At 48.2% G+C, this 14527-nt stretch overlaps 1 protein-coding gene across 2 annotated transcripts; it reads left to right on the forward strand.

Annotated features, from left to right (window-relative positions):
• The first annotated feature begins 701 nt into the window (after positions 1 to 701).
• On the forward strand, positions 702 to 14078 carry lacc1 (laccase (multicopper oxidoreductase) domain containing 1). 2 transcript variants are annotated; one of them, XM_078408723.1, is made up of 7 exons: positions 702 to 873; positions 4776 to 5388; positions 7181 to 7359; positions 8390 to 8555; positions 9469 to 9694; positions 12215 to 12404; positions 13648 to 14078. In XM_078408723.1, the coding sequence occupies exons 2-6, from the start codon at positions 4824 to 4826 to the stop codon at positions 12393 to 12395; spliced, it is 1317 nt and encodes a 438-aa protein (XP_078264849.1). In that variant the 5' UTR covers positions 702 to 873; positions 4776 to 4823; the 3' UTR covers positions 12396 to 12404; positions 13648 to 14078. The 2 variants fall into 2 exon arrangements, with proteins under 2 accessions (XP_078264849.1, XP_078264850.1); XM_078408724.1 differs by having other exon boundaries at positions 13651 to 14078.
• Positions 14079 to 14527: the final 449 nt, after the last annotated feature.

Consider the following 14527-nt stretch of genomic DNA (forward strand, 5'->3'; position numbering starts at 1 on the left):
AGGTAGTGAGATCTCGGGGGGACAATAGGCAATAGGTGCAGGAGGAGGCCATTCGGCCCTTCGAGCCAGCACCGCCATTCAATGTGATCATGGCTGATCATTCTCAATCAGTACCCCGTCCCTGCCTTCTCCAGGTGGGTCCAGGCGGACTGAGCGAAGGTGTTCAGCAAAACGATCGCCCAGTCTACCTTTGGTCTTTCCAATGTATGAGTCCACACCTTGAACAACGGATACAGTAGATGAGGTTGGAGGAGGTGCAAGTGAACCTCTCTCTGCCTGACCTGAAAGAACTGTTGGGGGTGTTGATGGTGTACGGAGGAGGTTAGGTCGTAGGGTGGAAGCTTCATCAGGGAAGGGGTAGGGGTAGGAGTTCGGTTCACCCTCCTCCCTCCCCCCTCCCTCCCTCCCTCCCCCCTCCCTCCCTCCTTCCATCCTCCCTCCCTCCCTCCACCTTCCCTCCCTCCACCTTCCCTCCTCCCTCCCTCCCTCCTCCTTCCCTCCTCCCTCCTTCCCTCCCTCCCTCCTCCTTCCCTCCCTCCCTCCCTCCACCTTCCCTCCTCCCTCCACCTTCCCTCCTCCCTCCCTCCCTCCCTCCACCTTCCCTCCCTCCCTCCCTCCTCCTTCCCTCCCGTGGGGAGGAGACAGTCCTCGGGGACCTCCCCCGCCCTGGGCCTGCGACATTGCAGAGCGGCTCGCTACACTACACACGGCCGGCCGCTCGGCCCCTCTCTCTCTGTCCCTGGCCAAGACCTGCCACGCCGCACTCACCGGTGAGTGTGAGCTCCGGGGACAGTGTCTAATCCAGGGCTCAGTGCCCGTCTGCCCGCCTGCCCCGGGGGGACCTGGCTGGTGGGGAGACAAGACAAGCCAAGGGTAAGTCCTCCTCCTCCTCCCTCCCTCCCTCCCTCCCTCCCTCCCTCTCTGTCTGTCTGTCAGGCGGTCCGTGACTGCCCTTCCCTCTCGGTGAGCGAGCGAGCGAGCGAGCGCTGTGAATCGTGCCCTGAAGACGGAGCCAACTCTGGGCTCTGAATGTCTGAAGCCCCCCCACCCCACCCCACCTTCACTCAGCACCAAGACCCTGGTGACAGACAGTAGCCGCAGTGCCCAGGTATCTCTGGGAGTGACTGCATTCATGCCCTGGGACCGTACTAGTGGTGCGGGTGGGTAGGTGGTGTGTTTAAGGACCAATGTTTAAGTTCCCTATGTTGACGTTTTGTTGGGTTGAGGCACCATAGGGGGGGGGAGAACTGCATTTTACAAACCTACCGCAGAGCTTCAGGAAGTCTGTCTTGTGTCATTCATTGCCTTATCCAGTCACACTTTAACTCAGCTGGGGGGGGGGGGGGGGGGGGGGGGGGGGGCATGTGAACAAGCCTCTTCCTCCTCCATGGATCACGTAGCGACCGGTTCATTTCATCCACAATAATGCTGGAGTAACTCAGCAGGTCAGGCAGCATCTCGGGAGAGAAGGAATGGGTGACGTTTCGGGTCGAGACCCTTCTTCAGCCTGAGATGCTGCCTGACCTGCTGAGTTACTCCAGCATTTTGTGAATAAAAACCTTCGATTTGTACCAGCATCTGCAGTTGTCTTCTTATACAGTTCATTTCCTCCTCTTTATTCAATCATCTTCATGCACTTGTGAGAAATAGTCATCAGATCTATGAGTTGTGGACTCCTTGGAAGAGGCAGGCGTGACACAACCCACACACAAGGGGCAGGAGGGATCATCACTTCATGACATTGTGCAATGAGCAAGCACAACAGAAGCATCCTGACTGACAATTATATGGTTTATTCTTCCTTCTGGGGGCTTGGATCTTACTGAGATTGATGTCACGAGCAGGCTGGTGCTAAGTGGGAAAACTGCCCTCTCGAAGATCATGAAACAAAAAAAGACACAAAGTGCTGGAGTAATTCAGCAAGTCAGACAGCATCTCCGGTGAACATGGAGGGGTGACATTTCAAGTCTGGACCCTTCTTCAGACTGATTATGGTGGGATGGTGGAGAAGAAAGCTGGCGGAGAGGAGGGGCAGGACAAAGCTTGGCGAGTGACAGGAAGGTAGAGGTGAGAGGAGGTTTTAATATGGGATTAGGAGGGAGAGATAGATCAGCCATGATTGAATGGCGGAGTAGACTTGATGGGCCGAATGGCCTAATTCTACTCCCAACACATGACCTTAATAGGCAGGTGGTTGGACAAAGGTCAGAGGTGAAAAGACCAAAGGTGTGAGATGAGGGTAGAAGTGTGAATTGTGAAGTCAGAGGAATATAGGTGGGAGGGGAGGGGTGGGAGGGAGAAATGGGTGCAAGTCTAGGTGGGCTTCATTGGATGAACATTTAATGTTCATAGCATTAGGCTGTAACCTGCAAGCAGAATATGAGGTGCTGTCCCTCTAGTTTGTGTGTGGCAGTATGGGAATGGAAAGGGGAGTTTAAATTGTTAGCTGCCGGAAGATTCAGCAGGCCTTGGTGCACTGAGCGCAAGTGTTCAGTGAGATGGTTGCCAAGTCAATGCTTGATCTCGCTGATGTAAAGGAGGCCACACTGGGAACACCAAATGCAATAGTTGAGGTTGGAGTAGGTGGACGTGAACCTCCATCTCAGATGGAAGGACTGCTGGTGTCCCTGGATGGATGTGAGGGGAGTGATAAAGGGACAAGTATTACATCTCCAGTGGTTGCAGAGGAAAGTACCTGGGGAGAACAGCTTTGCTTGGTGGGTTGGGTGGGAAGGAATGAGTGAACCAAGAACGAGCAGTCTGTAAGGGGTTTCTGCGCCGAGCTTTCGCCCGACCTAAGGTCCCCGTGCCTTGCTCTGATCCCTTGACCAGGCCGCGCACACTGGTTCCCCGTGAATGGTTCGACCCACTCACCGCTTACGGTTCTAGACACTGGACTTAGATGCAGGAGCTCTTATAGTGCAGAAAAATTCCACCAGACCAGATTTGAAAACCAGGGTTTAAATGAAAAAGGCTTTTATTTAGCGCTTGGGACTATTGTCCATGAATACTTATACAGTTCTATATGACATATCTATAAAACACATATTGAATCACATGAATACCTTTGACTTATGAATCATAAAACGCACAGTTCTACAAGACATATACACGAATACCTTATTCTCTGAATTTTTAAACACAGTTCTACAAGACATATACACGACTGTAAGATGGGGAACGTACGACACATCGCAAAATTGACCAACACATATTTCTTTACACACCCAACGTTTATTCAAACCACCCTCCCCTCTACACTAAACTATGTCCAGGATATGCAAGATCTGGGTGCATGCTCACCATGGGGCTATTACTGGGGTTACTGGCTGTTCGTTTTGCAGTATTTCTCCTCGAGTTGCGTGCCTATTCCTCTCTCTTGCATCGGTTCTTCTTGCCTGTCTTTTCTTCCTCCTGCATTCGTTTTCTTTTTTATTTATTTTTTTATATCAAAAAATACTTTATTCAAGTAATAAATATCATTTACAAAACATCTTTTTTAAACAAACCCATCCGACATTTCCGGAGGTTACATATTCAATACAGGCATTTACTTAGACATTTACATACATTTACATACATATCCCTTATTTGGAGGCCTGCTTCAGCTTCTTCTTCCAGTATTTCTTCTTGAGTTTAAAACCCAAAAGTCGTGGCCAGTTATACTATTCTGACCCGTCCTATCTCCCGCCAGATCTTGGAATCTCTTTGTTTAAAAATATATGTATGAGTTTTCTCTCTGATCTGCGCTTATGTCCGGGGATACCGGGGATGGCCAGACGGTGTTAATTGGTATTTCGTTGCGAGGTGATGGGTGTTAACTGGTTTCCCATCACCTACCAGGTAGTTTTCTATGGGCTATTGTGCCCCCTTAACGAGATGAACTGTTTAGGTCGGCTTGGGGCATTGTGAGTATGCTGATGTCAGTGCCCCAGTGTCTGGACTTCGACCTGGTTTCGCAAGCTTCTGCATGGCCAATACCCACCCATCCATTGTTCTGGCCGTGGCTTTGCAGAAACCTAGAGACTGGGCTGTAAGGTTTTTGCTTTTGTGGCTGGTCCCTTGGAAAAAACCGACCGCAGCCTTTCTCCGCTATCAGCCCCAGTCTCCCGTTTAAAATGTCCAAACTGCAGCTCTTTGGTTTTGTGTTGCTTTCAGAATGAGGGAAAACTTCTCAAATCTTACAAGTCTCTGCGGAAAGTGGAGGGGTGGGAATGGGAAGAGGTAGCTCATAATCACGTTGAAGTTGGTGGAAATGTCAGAGAACTATGTTCTGGCAGGTAGGGTGAAAGCTAAGGATCAGGCAACTCTATCCTTGATCCGTCTGGGGAGAGGTGGAGAACCCCATAGTTCTGCTCTCACTCTCCTTACCCACGGACAGAACAAGGAGAGACAGAGTGCAGCAATATACAATTAGAAAACAAGTGAACCATAGTGTTCCGTTGCCGAGATGGGATTCGAGTTATGCAGATCAGTTCAAGAACCTGGTGGCTCTAGGGAAGTAGGTGTTCCTGAACGTGGCGTGAGACTTCAGACCTCGGTATATCCTGCCCAAAGGTAGCAGCGAGAAGAGGGCCTGATCTACTTCCCAATCAGCATTGCATTTTTAGGATTGGTTTGATTGGTTGTTCCCTGCTAATTTCCATTTTGAAATCAGAAACTATTTTACTTGATGCTCCTGGCCTCTGGTTTTCAAGTGCCTGCTAAATTAATTTTGATTCGTTCAGCAAATGGTCTCATTTAAGATTCTCTGTACTTTCCTCATTCTTCCCCAGGCACCTGTCGTTTGAAGTGGTTGAGAATGCACTGATCGCTTGGCCAGGATGGTCGATGCAGTCCTGGTTGACTTCTCAGACGTTCCCTGCCACTGCCTCCATAAGTGGTTCCATCGAGCAGCTCACATCATGAGTAAACATGGTCTCTTTGCAAGTGCACAGGTGTTCTTGGTGTCCAGCCAGAAAAATGCAGACCTAGTGAGTGCTGACATCAAGGACTGTTTGTGCCAACTCGTGGAGGAGATGCCCGTGCCAAGGGGAAAACTGGAGGTCTTGGTGGAAGACAGCTTTGCTGCCATCCTGTACTCTATCAAGCGGAAGGTTGACCAACAGAACCTCAATGTCATTAAGGCCATCGTGTCCGCCGAGCGGAAAAGCACACTGGAGCTTTATGTCGAGCAGCTTTTTACCGCGGTTTACAATTTTTCATTTGAGGTGCTTGTTATAGACGGTGAAGGGGAAGTAAATCTGCAGATCTCAGCGCTCTTCACGGAAGCGTATCCTCTCTCACATCAGCAAGCAGATGGCATCTGGAGGGATATCTGGGGATTCCTGGCACAGCTGGAAGGCTTCATGGGGCAGATTGTGGTTCTGAAGTCTCTGCTGATATCAGGTATGCTTTTATAAAGAAATGTATAGTTCTGTAGCACTCTTTCCTTTCACTTTGCACGATCTGTTGTACTTGTGTGTGGTTTTTATGATAATCATATGCAGTCATTTTTACCTAGGTAGCACGCAAAACACTTTCACTTTAACGGTGCATGTGACAAAAATAAACCAATGCCAATCCTGATGCCAAATAAGAAAGACATTAGAATGAATGTGTAGGACAGTGTTTTAATGGCACATTTTAATATGTTCTTGGGTTGCCACAGTAAAATGCAGAGGAACAATTTCTGGCAATTCTTGTGTGCCTTTGCTTGGAGGACAAATCTGGGACAGGCTATGAGACAGGACATCATCTGCCCTCCAAGTTATGATCCTCGGACAGATTTTGAAATCCAAACCCTATGCTGCAGTAAATCTCCAATAATCCAGCACCTTCAAGACCCTGGCAGTGCAGAACTGAGGATTTCCCAGACTATTGAATGTTATTCCAAATGCACCAACATACTTTTCCTTCACTTCTTTAAGATGTTGCACAGTAATATAACATGTTCTCCAGTGAACCCAGTGAATTTAGAGGGAGCGCAGGAAATGGGGCCCTTGTGAGAGGGAAGGCAATGTGGGAACTGGGAATTCATTGTGTTGGATGGGAGTGTGGCAAATACTTTGTGAGCCAGATAACAAACCATTAAGGTTTCCATATAGTTAGATAGCGTATTATCAGAGTCTCACTGTGTGAAACTTCGGTCTTACACAATGAAGACACAAGGAACTGCAGATGCTGGAATCTTGAGCAAAACACCAAGTGCTGGAGGAACTCTACAGGTCTGGCAGCATTTGTGGATGGAATGGGCAAACACTTGAGACTAAACAAGGGTCCTGACCCAAAACATTAACCTGTCCATTCCCCCCCCCCCCCCCCCCCCCCTCCCACTGAGTTTCTCCAGCACTGTTGCGTTTTGATTTTTATGCAATGGTAATGTTAAAATCTTGTTAATAATAATGTAGGGTGATGTTAAAGAGAAGCTTGCAGTCGGAGATTTTTATTAAACACTAGACGACCCGTGAACCCGTTAGGTTCCCCTTGTGACAGCGGTTGATGAAAAAATAGACACACAATTTTAATATTATTGAGTGGTCAAACTTTAACTTGAAGAAAATTTGAGCATTTACCTCAGGAGTCATCGTTCAACAAAGCACGCGTTTAATGACAACATTGAACACGGAAGTATTAAATCAAAATGGCGATGTTTATTTTATGGGGTATGTGTCCGAAATACAGCCAAAATGGTACACGATAGCGCAACAATTTGAACAAAACTTGATACTGCACACTGCAGGCGAATGGTGAGTAAGGTGCCCCTAAAATTGTTGCGCTATCGTGTACCGTTTTGGCTGTATTTCAGGAACATACATTTATATATACAAGATGAGATTTTTAGTAATATATCGATAGATAGATAAATATTACAAATGTAATTATTTCCAGACTCCCCCTCCCACAGAATCGGTCATGCAAGAAAACTCATTGACAAGTCACAGATAGAGTGAAGGAGGCGAGGAAAGGGAGTTCGGTTCACGGGCAGATCGGGTGTAGGCGATGGGTTCAACTAGCCTTCATGTCCAGCTGTAGCTGGGACTTAGAAAATAGTGTCAAAACCTGACGATTCTTGTGTATGGGCTCAGTGAGGCACACAATTTTCTTAGTGGAAGTACAGCAACATTGCATTCATTCAAGGGATATGGGATCGTAAGCTGAGCCAGCGTTTAATTGCTCAAACTTAATTTTTTTTGTTCAGATTTATTTCATCATGGCTTCACCACCCGAACTGGTGGCATATCGTACTTGCCGGGCCTGAGCTCTTTAAACCTCTACAGCAGCTGGAAGCGTAGGGACCCTGTAGCCGTGGTGAATGAAAATGTGCAGCGCTTGGCTGGGGCTGCAGGGTTTAACACACAGACATTCCACCTCGCCAAGGTAAAATATTTACCTCTACCTCTGTGGGCTGCTGTTGATACAGTATTGAACAATGTGCTCTTGTTAACTTATTAAAGAGAAGGCATGACAGTGGGGATGGAAGACAAGTGTTGATGGATAGGCAGCTTGACTAGTTTTCTTTTTAAAGAGGCATACGCCAGGGACACAGCCCTTTGCCCCACCAAGGAGGAGCTGGTGCTGCCACATAGCTCCAGGGTGCAATGCCAACCTCCGGTGCTGTCTGTGTGGAGTTTGCATGTTCTCCCTATAGCCATGTTGGGTTTGCCCTAGGCGATCCAGTATCTTCACACAACCCAAGGGATGATGGGTTGGTAGGTGAATTGACTACTAATGTGTGGAAGAGAGGTAGAATTTAGTTTATAGTTTCAAGATACAGCGCGGAAACAGGCACCTCAGCCCACCGAGTCCGCACCGACCAGCGATCCCCGCATATTAACGCTATCTTACACACATTAGGGACAATTTACATTTATACCAAGTCAATTAACCTAAAACCCTGTACGTCTTTGGAGTGCGGGAGGAAACCGAAGATCTCAGGAAAAAACCCAACCGGTCCCGGGGAGACCGTACAAACTCCGAACAGCCAGCACCCATAGTCGGTGTAAGAAAATAACTGCAGATGCTGGTACAAATCGAAGGTATTTATTTCACAAAATGCTGGAGTAACTCAGCAGGTCATGCAGCATCTCAGGAGGGAAGTACCCATCGTCGGGATTGAACCAGAGTCTCCGGCGCTGCAAGTACTGTAAAGCAGCAACTCTACTGCTGCGCCACCGTGCTGCCCAGAATCTAGGGGCAGTTGATGGGAATGTGGGGAGAATAAATGGGATTATTGTAAATGGGTGCCTGATGGTCGGCACAAACGTGGTAGTTTTAGTTTAATGTTGACTGATATTTTCTCTGTGGAGCTCCCTTAATCTCTCTGCAACATTCACTGTATTAAGTTCATGTTTACAACCTGCTATTGGCTGTGTTTACCTGTGCCTGACATTGTCCCGGTCGGTAACAGGTGAAGCATGGAAACATCATCTGGACCATTGGGAAAACTGAGCCCGAGATATATGATGGAATTGTGACCAACCAGAAGGGTGTCACCATAGCAGCGCCGGGAGCAGACTGCATCCCTCTCCTGTTTGCAGATCCCGTCCAACACGCATGTGGAGCGGCCCATTCAGGTAACGTTGCCTTTAATTCCCATTGACACAGCAATTAGACGCAGGAAAGGCAACCTGCCCCTCGAGCTCCTCCACCACTTAACGGTCATGACTGATCTGATTGTAACCTCAATTCCATACCCATCTACCTGCGGTAACTTACATACGAAGAATCCATCTACCTCACTATATTCATCAATGAGTTTGGGAGAGGAATACCAACATAATCCGGTCAGGTACAAAGCAAAGGCAGGGAGCACGAGTGCAATGGGATATTAATGCATAAACATGCCTCAGAATTCATTCTCTATTGGGAATGCACTACATTGAGTCATAGGGCCATACAATGCCCAACATGTCCCAGCTACACTAGGTCCACCCGCCCGCACTTGGTCCACATCCCTCCAAACTTGTCCTATCCATGTACCTGCCTAACTGCTTCTTAAATGTTGGGATAGTCCCTACCACACTTGGCAGCTTTTTCCATCCATCCACCACCCTTTGTGTGATGAGTCTTTGTGTGATGTGTGGGCATAGTTGAGTCCCTACTTCGTACATTGGCATTTGCAGTTCCCACCCTCCAGTCCTCCAATGCTTCCCCCCCACCCCCCCCCCCCCTTTTCCTGTTTTCCCAGGCTCCTGGCCTCCTCATGTCACCCCTAAACCTCCAACCTACTTCGGGACCTTACATCCATTTCTCATTCACCCCAACTCCCACACCTTCCCACACCACATCCCTGCTGCTGCTGCCTTTTCCACTCATCATCTGATCTCCTACCAGCCTGAACACCCCTCCCAGCAACGCCCCATCACCCACTTCCATCTATCATCCCCAGCAACACCCTCCCCCCCCCCCCTAAATACTGCCCCACCTCAGCAACAAACAAGATCCTACTACAACTGAACGGGGACTTTGTTCACCCGCCACTCCCAGGATGGAAGGGCACCCTGGCAGGGGTTGCCATGGCGACTGTGGATGCGATGGCGGCCGCATTTGGGAGCAGGACGAAGGATGTCCTGGTGGTGATCGGTCCCTCCGTGGGGCCGTGCTGCTTTACGCTTCACCAGGGAGCAGCACAAGAGTTTGCCTCCATCGACGCCCGGTGTGTGCAGGAGCAGGGTGCCCCCCGCCCCCACGTTGACCTCAGGCGGGCCACCAGGTGAGTGTGCACTCTGCAACCTTCTCCACATCCATGTTCATTAGTTATAGGAGCCGAATTAGGCCATTCTACCCATCGTTTACTGCGCTATTCAATCATGGATAATCTATCTTTCCCTCTTAACCCCATTCTCCTGCCTTCTCCCCATAGCCCCTGACACCCATAGTAATCAAGAGCACCCCTCCCATCCCTTCTGAATTTGGTGGAAAGTTTCCACTTTCTTATTTCATTTCCACCATTCCGATTTCGCCTCACATTTTTCCACAAAACAGTCGGTAATTGCAATTTGTCAATTCGGCCGCTAGAGGTCGCCGGGGTTCCTTCCGCGAGACCTCATGGCCAATTTGTCAATTTGGCCGCTAGAGGTTGCTAGGGGTTCCGCGAGAAATCCCCCGCGCCCTGGAAATCTCCCCGGAAATGTGACATCTAGGCTGGGCAAGGCAGCCAATCTCAACCTCACTGGGACTTCCACGGCCGATCGGTGGGTTGAATTTGCAACCTGCCGCCGGGGCTCTGGAACTCCAGCCAAGCTGGAGCCAGCACATCTATCCCCATAGCCGACTTCCTTGGCCAGCTGGATAAACCAGCAAAGCTCTGGAACCAAGAGTGCCAGAAAATCAGTGGTGGAACTGTAATGAATAAATATTAAATTTACGTGCAAGATTATATAACATTAATTAATTTAGGGGTTAAAATATAAAACAGCAGAAAAGCCAATTACCACCTTTTTGGGTAATTAATGAGCAAATTTACTTCAACAAGTACTTCCGTGTGCTTAGTCGAATCGCAAATATCGACTCTTTCTTCATAACTTAGTCATACATTTTATGACCATTGTTCTTTTATTCAATACCAAGAGAATTGGGATGTGTAAGGAAAAAGCAAAATAGAAATTCAAAACAAAACAATTTTTTCTTTGTGTTGCAAAAAGCACCTCTGTTCAATAACCTTTCTATAAATAGCAGAATATACTCATGATAGGCCTGACATTGTGCATGTAGTCCAAGAACTATAGACTTTTGGAAATAATAGTCGTTTTTCACACATGAATGTAGTGCAATGCGTATGCACATTTGGCGTGCATACCTTTTGTTTGCTGAAAAGTTGCATTACACGCCATATTTTGATGTAAAATTCTGAATTTTCGACATCAAAATTATGAATTTTGTAAAATCAAATGTTGGGAGGTCTGCAAGAGTCTATCTATCTCTGCCTTAAAAATATCCATTGACTTGGCCTCCACAGCGTTCTGTGCCAATGAATGCCACAGATTCACCACCCTCTGAAAAAGAAATTCCTCCTTATCTCCTTCCTAAGGAACATCCTTTAATTCTGAGGCTATGGCCTCTGGTCCTAGACTCTCCCACTAGTGGAAACATCCTCTCCACATCCACTCAGTGGAAACAGGCCCTTCAGCCCAGCGAGTCCATGCTGCACTCATTTACAAATATTTACATTCCATTCTTTATTCTAGCCCCATTCCCATTAACCTCCCCAGGTTCTACCACTCATCTACACACTGGGAGCAAGTTAGAGCTTCAGTCAAGGGAGTTAACTCTCCATCCTGCTCATCTTTAGGATGTGAGAGAAAACCAGAGCATCCGGAGGGAATCCATACAGTCGGAGAACATGCAAACTCCACACCCATAGCACCCAAAGTCAGGCTTGAACCCAGGTCTCTGGTGTTATGAGGCAGCGTTTCTACCAGCTGTGCCTCTGTGTCACACCATATAGTTTTATAGACTGAAGCAGGGCGGCACAGTGGTGCAGCGATAGAGCTGGAACCACACAACACCAGAGACCTGGGTTTGATTCTGACTACGAGTACTGTCTGTGCGGAGTTTGTACATACTCGCTGTGACCGCGTGGGTTTCCTCTGGGTGCTCCGGTTTCCTCCCATATTCCAAAGAGGTGCAGGTTGGTAGATTAAGTGGCTTCTGAACATTGCCCGTAGAGTGTAGGATGTGAAAGTGGGATATCATAGAACTAGTGTGCGGGTGATCGCTGGTCGGTGTGGACTCGGTGGGCCAAAGGGTCTGTTTCCACGTTGTATCTCTAAAGCAAAGTAAAGCTAAAGTAGGGTTCCGCCCCGAAACGTGGCCTACCCATGTTCTCAAGAGATGCCCAATCCACCAAGGTGCTCCAGCATTTTGTATCAGCATCTATAGTTCCTTATGTCTGTAGTTTTATAAATGATACATACTGTATAGATGATACATCTGGTCCCACCAAGATGCAGAACAAAACGCCACAGGAAATCCTTATTCCCTGTGGCTATCAAACTGTACAACTCCTTCCGTCGTGGGATAGACTGAGACTGACTCCCCTTCTGCCTCTCCCCCCCCCCCACCCCCCCCAAATCTTTTCACATCCCCAATCCTTTCCACTCGTCACTTTAATTTCATGTATTTTGTGTTTTTATGTCATGTTGTATCGTATATTTTATAGTTAATACTTATATGTGGGTGGATTTAGATTGGGAAGCACTACTCAGTTTGATGTTCCCTCCACCTTCTCAAGGGCCTTGCTGGAACGTGGAGGGATTCTGCCGGAAAACATAAGTGACAACTCCACAGGGAGCAGAGACACGGAGGTGACACTTTGCACCGTGTGTCATCCAGACTTGTTCTTTTCATACATTCGGGATGGAAGCGACTTTGGGACACAAATTGGATTTATCTCTGTGCGAAGCCATTTGTAATCCACGCAGGTAACCAGTCTCTCTCGTCTGACAGGCAGCCAATTGTGAATGAATGTCTGAAGCTTGGCTGTCACTGGAAAGGCCTACATTCATTGCGTAATGCCTAAATACCCTTGAGAAGTTGGCGGGGCGCCACCACCTTGAACCAATGCAGTCCTTCTGATGAGGGGGCTCCAGGATTTGGACTGAGTGACAATGAACGAACGCCGATATATTTTCCAATTCAGGAAGTTGTGTGACTTAGAAGGAACCTGCAAGAGGTGGTGCTCCCGTGCATCTGCTACCCTTGGCCTTCTTGGTGGCAGAGGTCCTGGCTTCGGGGGGGGGGGGGGTCCGTCAGAGTAGCCTGAGTGCATAAGTGCGGTGCATCGTGTAGATTGGGCACACTGCAGCCGCTGTGCTCTGGCGGTGAAGGAGATCAATGTTTAGGGTGGTGGACTGGATGCCAAACAAGTGGGCTGCTTTGTCCTGGATGGTATTGAGCTTTTTGATAGTTGTTGGAGCTGCACTCATCCAGGCAAGTGGCGAGCATTCCATCACCCTTCTGATTTGTGCCTTATAGAAAGCCTTTGAGTGTCAAGAGTTCAGTTCAGTTTAGTTTACTGTCACGTGTACCGAGGTACAGTGAAAAGCTTTGGTTGCGTGCTATCCAGTCAGCGGAAAGACAATACATGATTACAATCGAGCCATTTACTGCGTATAAATACATGATGGGTGGCACGGTGGCGCAGCGGCAGAGTTGCTGCTTTACAGCGCTTGCGGCGCCAGAGACCCTGGTTCGATCCCGACTACAGGTGCTGTCTGTACGGAGTTTGTACGTTCTCCCCGTGACCGCGTAGGTTTTCTCCGAGATTTTCGGTTTCATTCCACACTCCAAAGACGTACAGGTGTGTAGGTTAATTGGCTTGGTATCAGTGTAAAATTGTCCCTAGTGTGTGTGGGGTAGCATCAATGTGCGGGGATCGCTGGTCGGCGCGGACTCGGTGGGTCGAAGGGACTGTTTCCGCTCTGTATCTCTAAACTAAACTAATCTTTCATAGGATGAGTCACTCCCCACAGGACAGCCAGCCTCTGGCCTGCTCTTACTGCTCTGATAATTATGTGACTGGTCGAGTTGTGTTTCTGGCCACAGGTAACCCTCCCCAGGTTATTTGTTGATGCAGGAACAGGGGCTGATAACGGCGATGGTGGGTGCTTAAACTCGCTGGTGGATGCTCGTGGCCGAGAGTGACAGTGGACGTTTGTTTTTCAGAAGTCGACTGCAGAATCACCGACTGTGCCACTCGACCACAGACACCTGCATTCAGCCTACGGATCAGATCCCGTCTCTCAGGACGTACCTTCACCTGACGCAGCTGCTGTCGACAGACTTTTAAAACCATATTTATAACTTTTGTACAAATTTTGATAATTTATGGGAGAATGCTTTTTATGGCTAAGAACCCATTTGTGGTCTGTGACCATTGTAACACATTCTTGATCACCCTCCACCATAAAACAGAAAATGTTCGCATCTACCATCTTGTGGCCTCCGCTGACCCTCATGTAATCATCTACTGTCCTTCCGCTGACCCGTTTGCACACAACAACAGCTTTTCAATAGACAATAGACAATAGGTGCAGGAGTAGGCCATTCAGTCCTTCGAGCCAGCACCGCCATTCAATGCGATCATGGCTGATCACTATCAATCAGTACCCCGTTCCTGCCTTCTCCCCATACCCCCTCACTCCGCTATCCTTAAGAGCTCTATCCAGCTCTCTCTTGAAAGCATCCAACGAACTGGCCTCCACTGCCTTCTGAGGCAGAGAATTCCACACCTTCACCACCCTCTGACTGAAAAAGTTCTTCCTCATCTCCGTTCTAAATGGCCTACCCCTTATTCTCAAACTGTGGCCCCTTGTTCTGGACTCCCCCAACATTGGGAACATGTTATCTGCCTCTAATGTGTCCAATCCCCTAATTATCTTATATGTTTCAATAAGATCCCCCCTCATCCTTCTAAATTCCAGTGTATACAAGCCCAATCGCTCCAGCCTTTCAACATACGACAGTCCCGCCATTCCGGGAATTAATCTAGTGAACCTACGCTGCACGCCCTCCATAGCAAGAATATCCTTCCTCAAATTTGGAG

Source organism: Rhinoraja longicauda, chromosome 12 (assembly GCF_053455715.1).
Source record: "Rhinoraja longicauda isolate Sanriku21f chromosome 12, sRhiLon1.1, whole genome shotgun sequence".
NCBI classification, from domain to species: Eukaryota; Metazoa; Chordata; class Chondrichthyes; order Rajiformes; family Arhynchobatidae; genus Rhinoraja; species Rhinoraja longicauda.

Coding starts and splice junctions, on each gene's coding strand:
- lacc1 (XM_078408723.1), top strand. CDS start 4,824: ATGGTCGATGCAGTCCTGGTTGACTTCTCAGACGTTCCCTGCCACTGC. Junction 5,389..7,180: donor GAAGTCTCTGCTGATATCAG/GTATGCTTTTAT, acceptor TTTTTTGTTCAG/ATTTATTTCATCATGGCTTC. Junction 8,556..9,468: donor ATGTGGAGCGGCCCATTCAG/GTAACGTTGCCT, acceptor CGCCACTCCCAG/GATGGAAGGGCACCCTGGCA.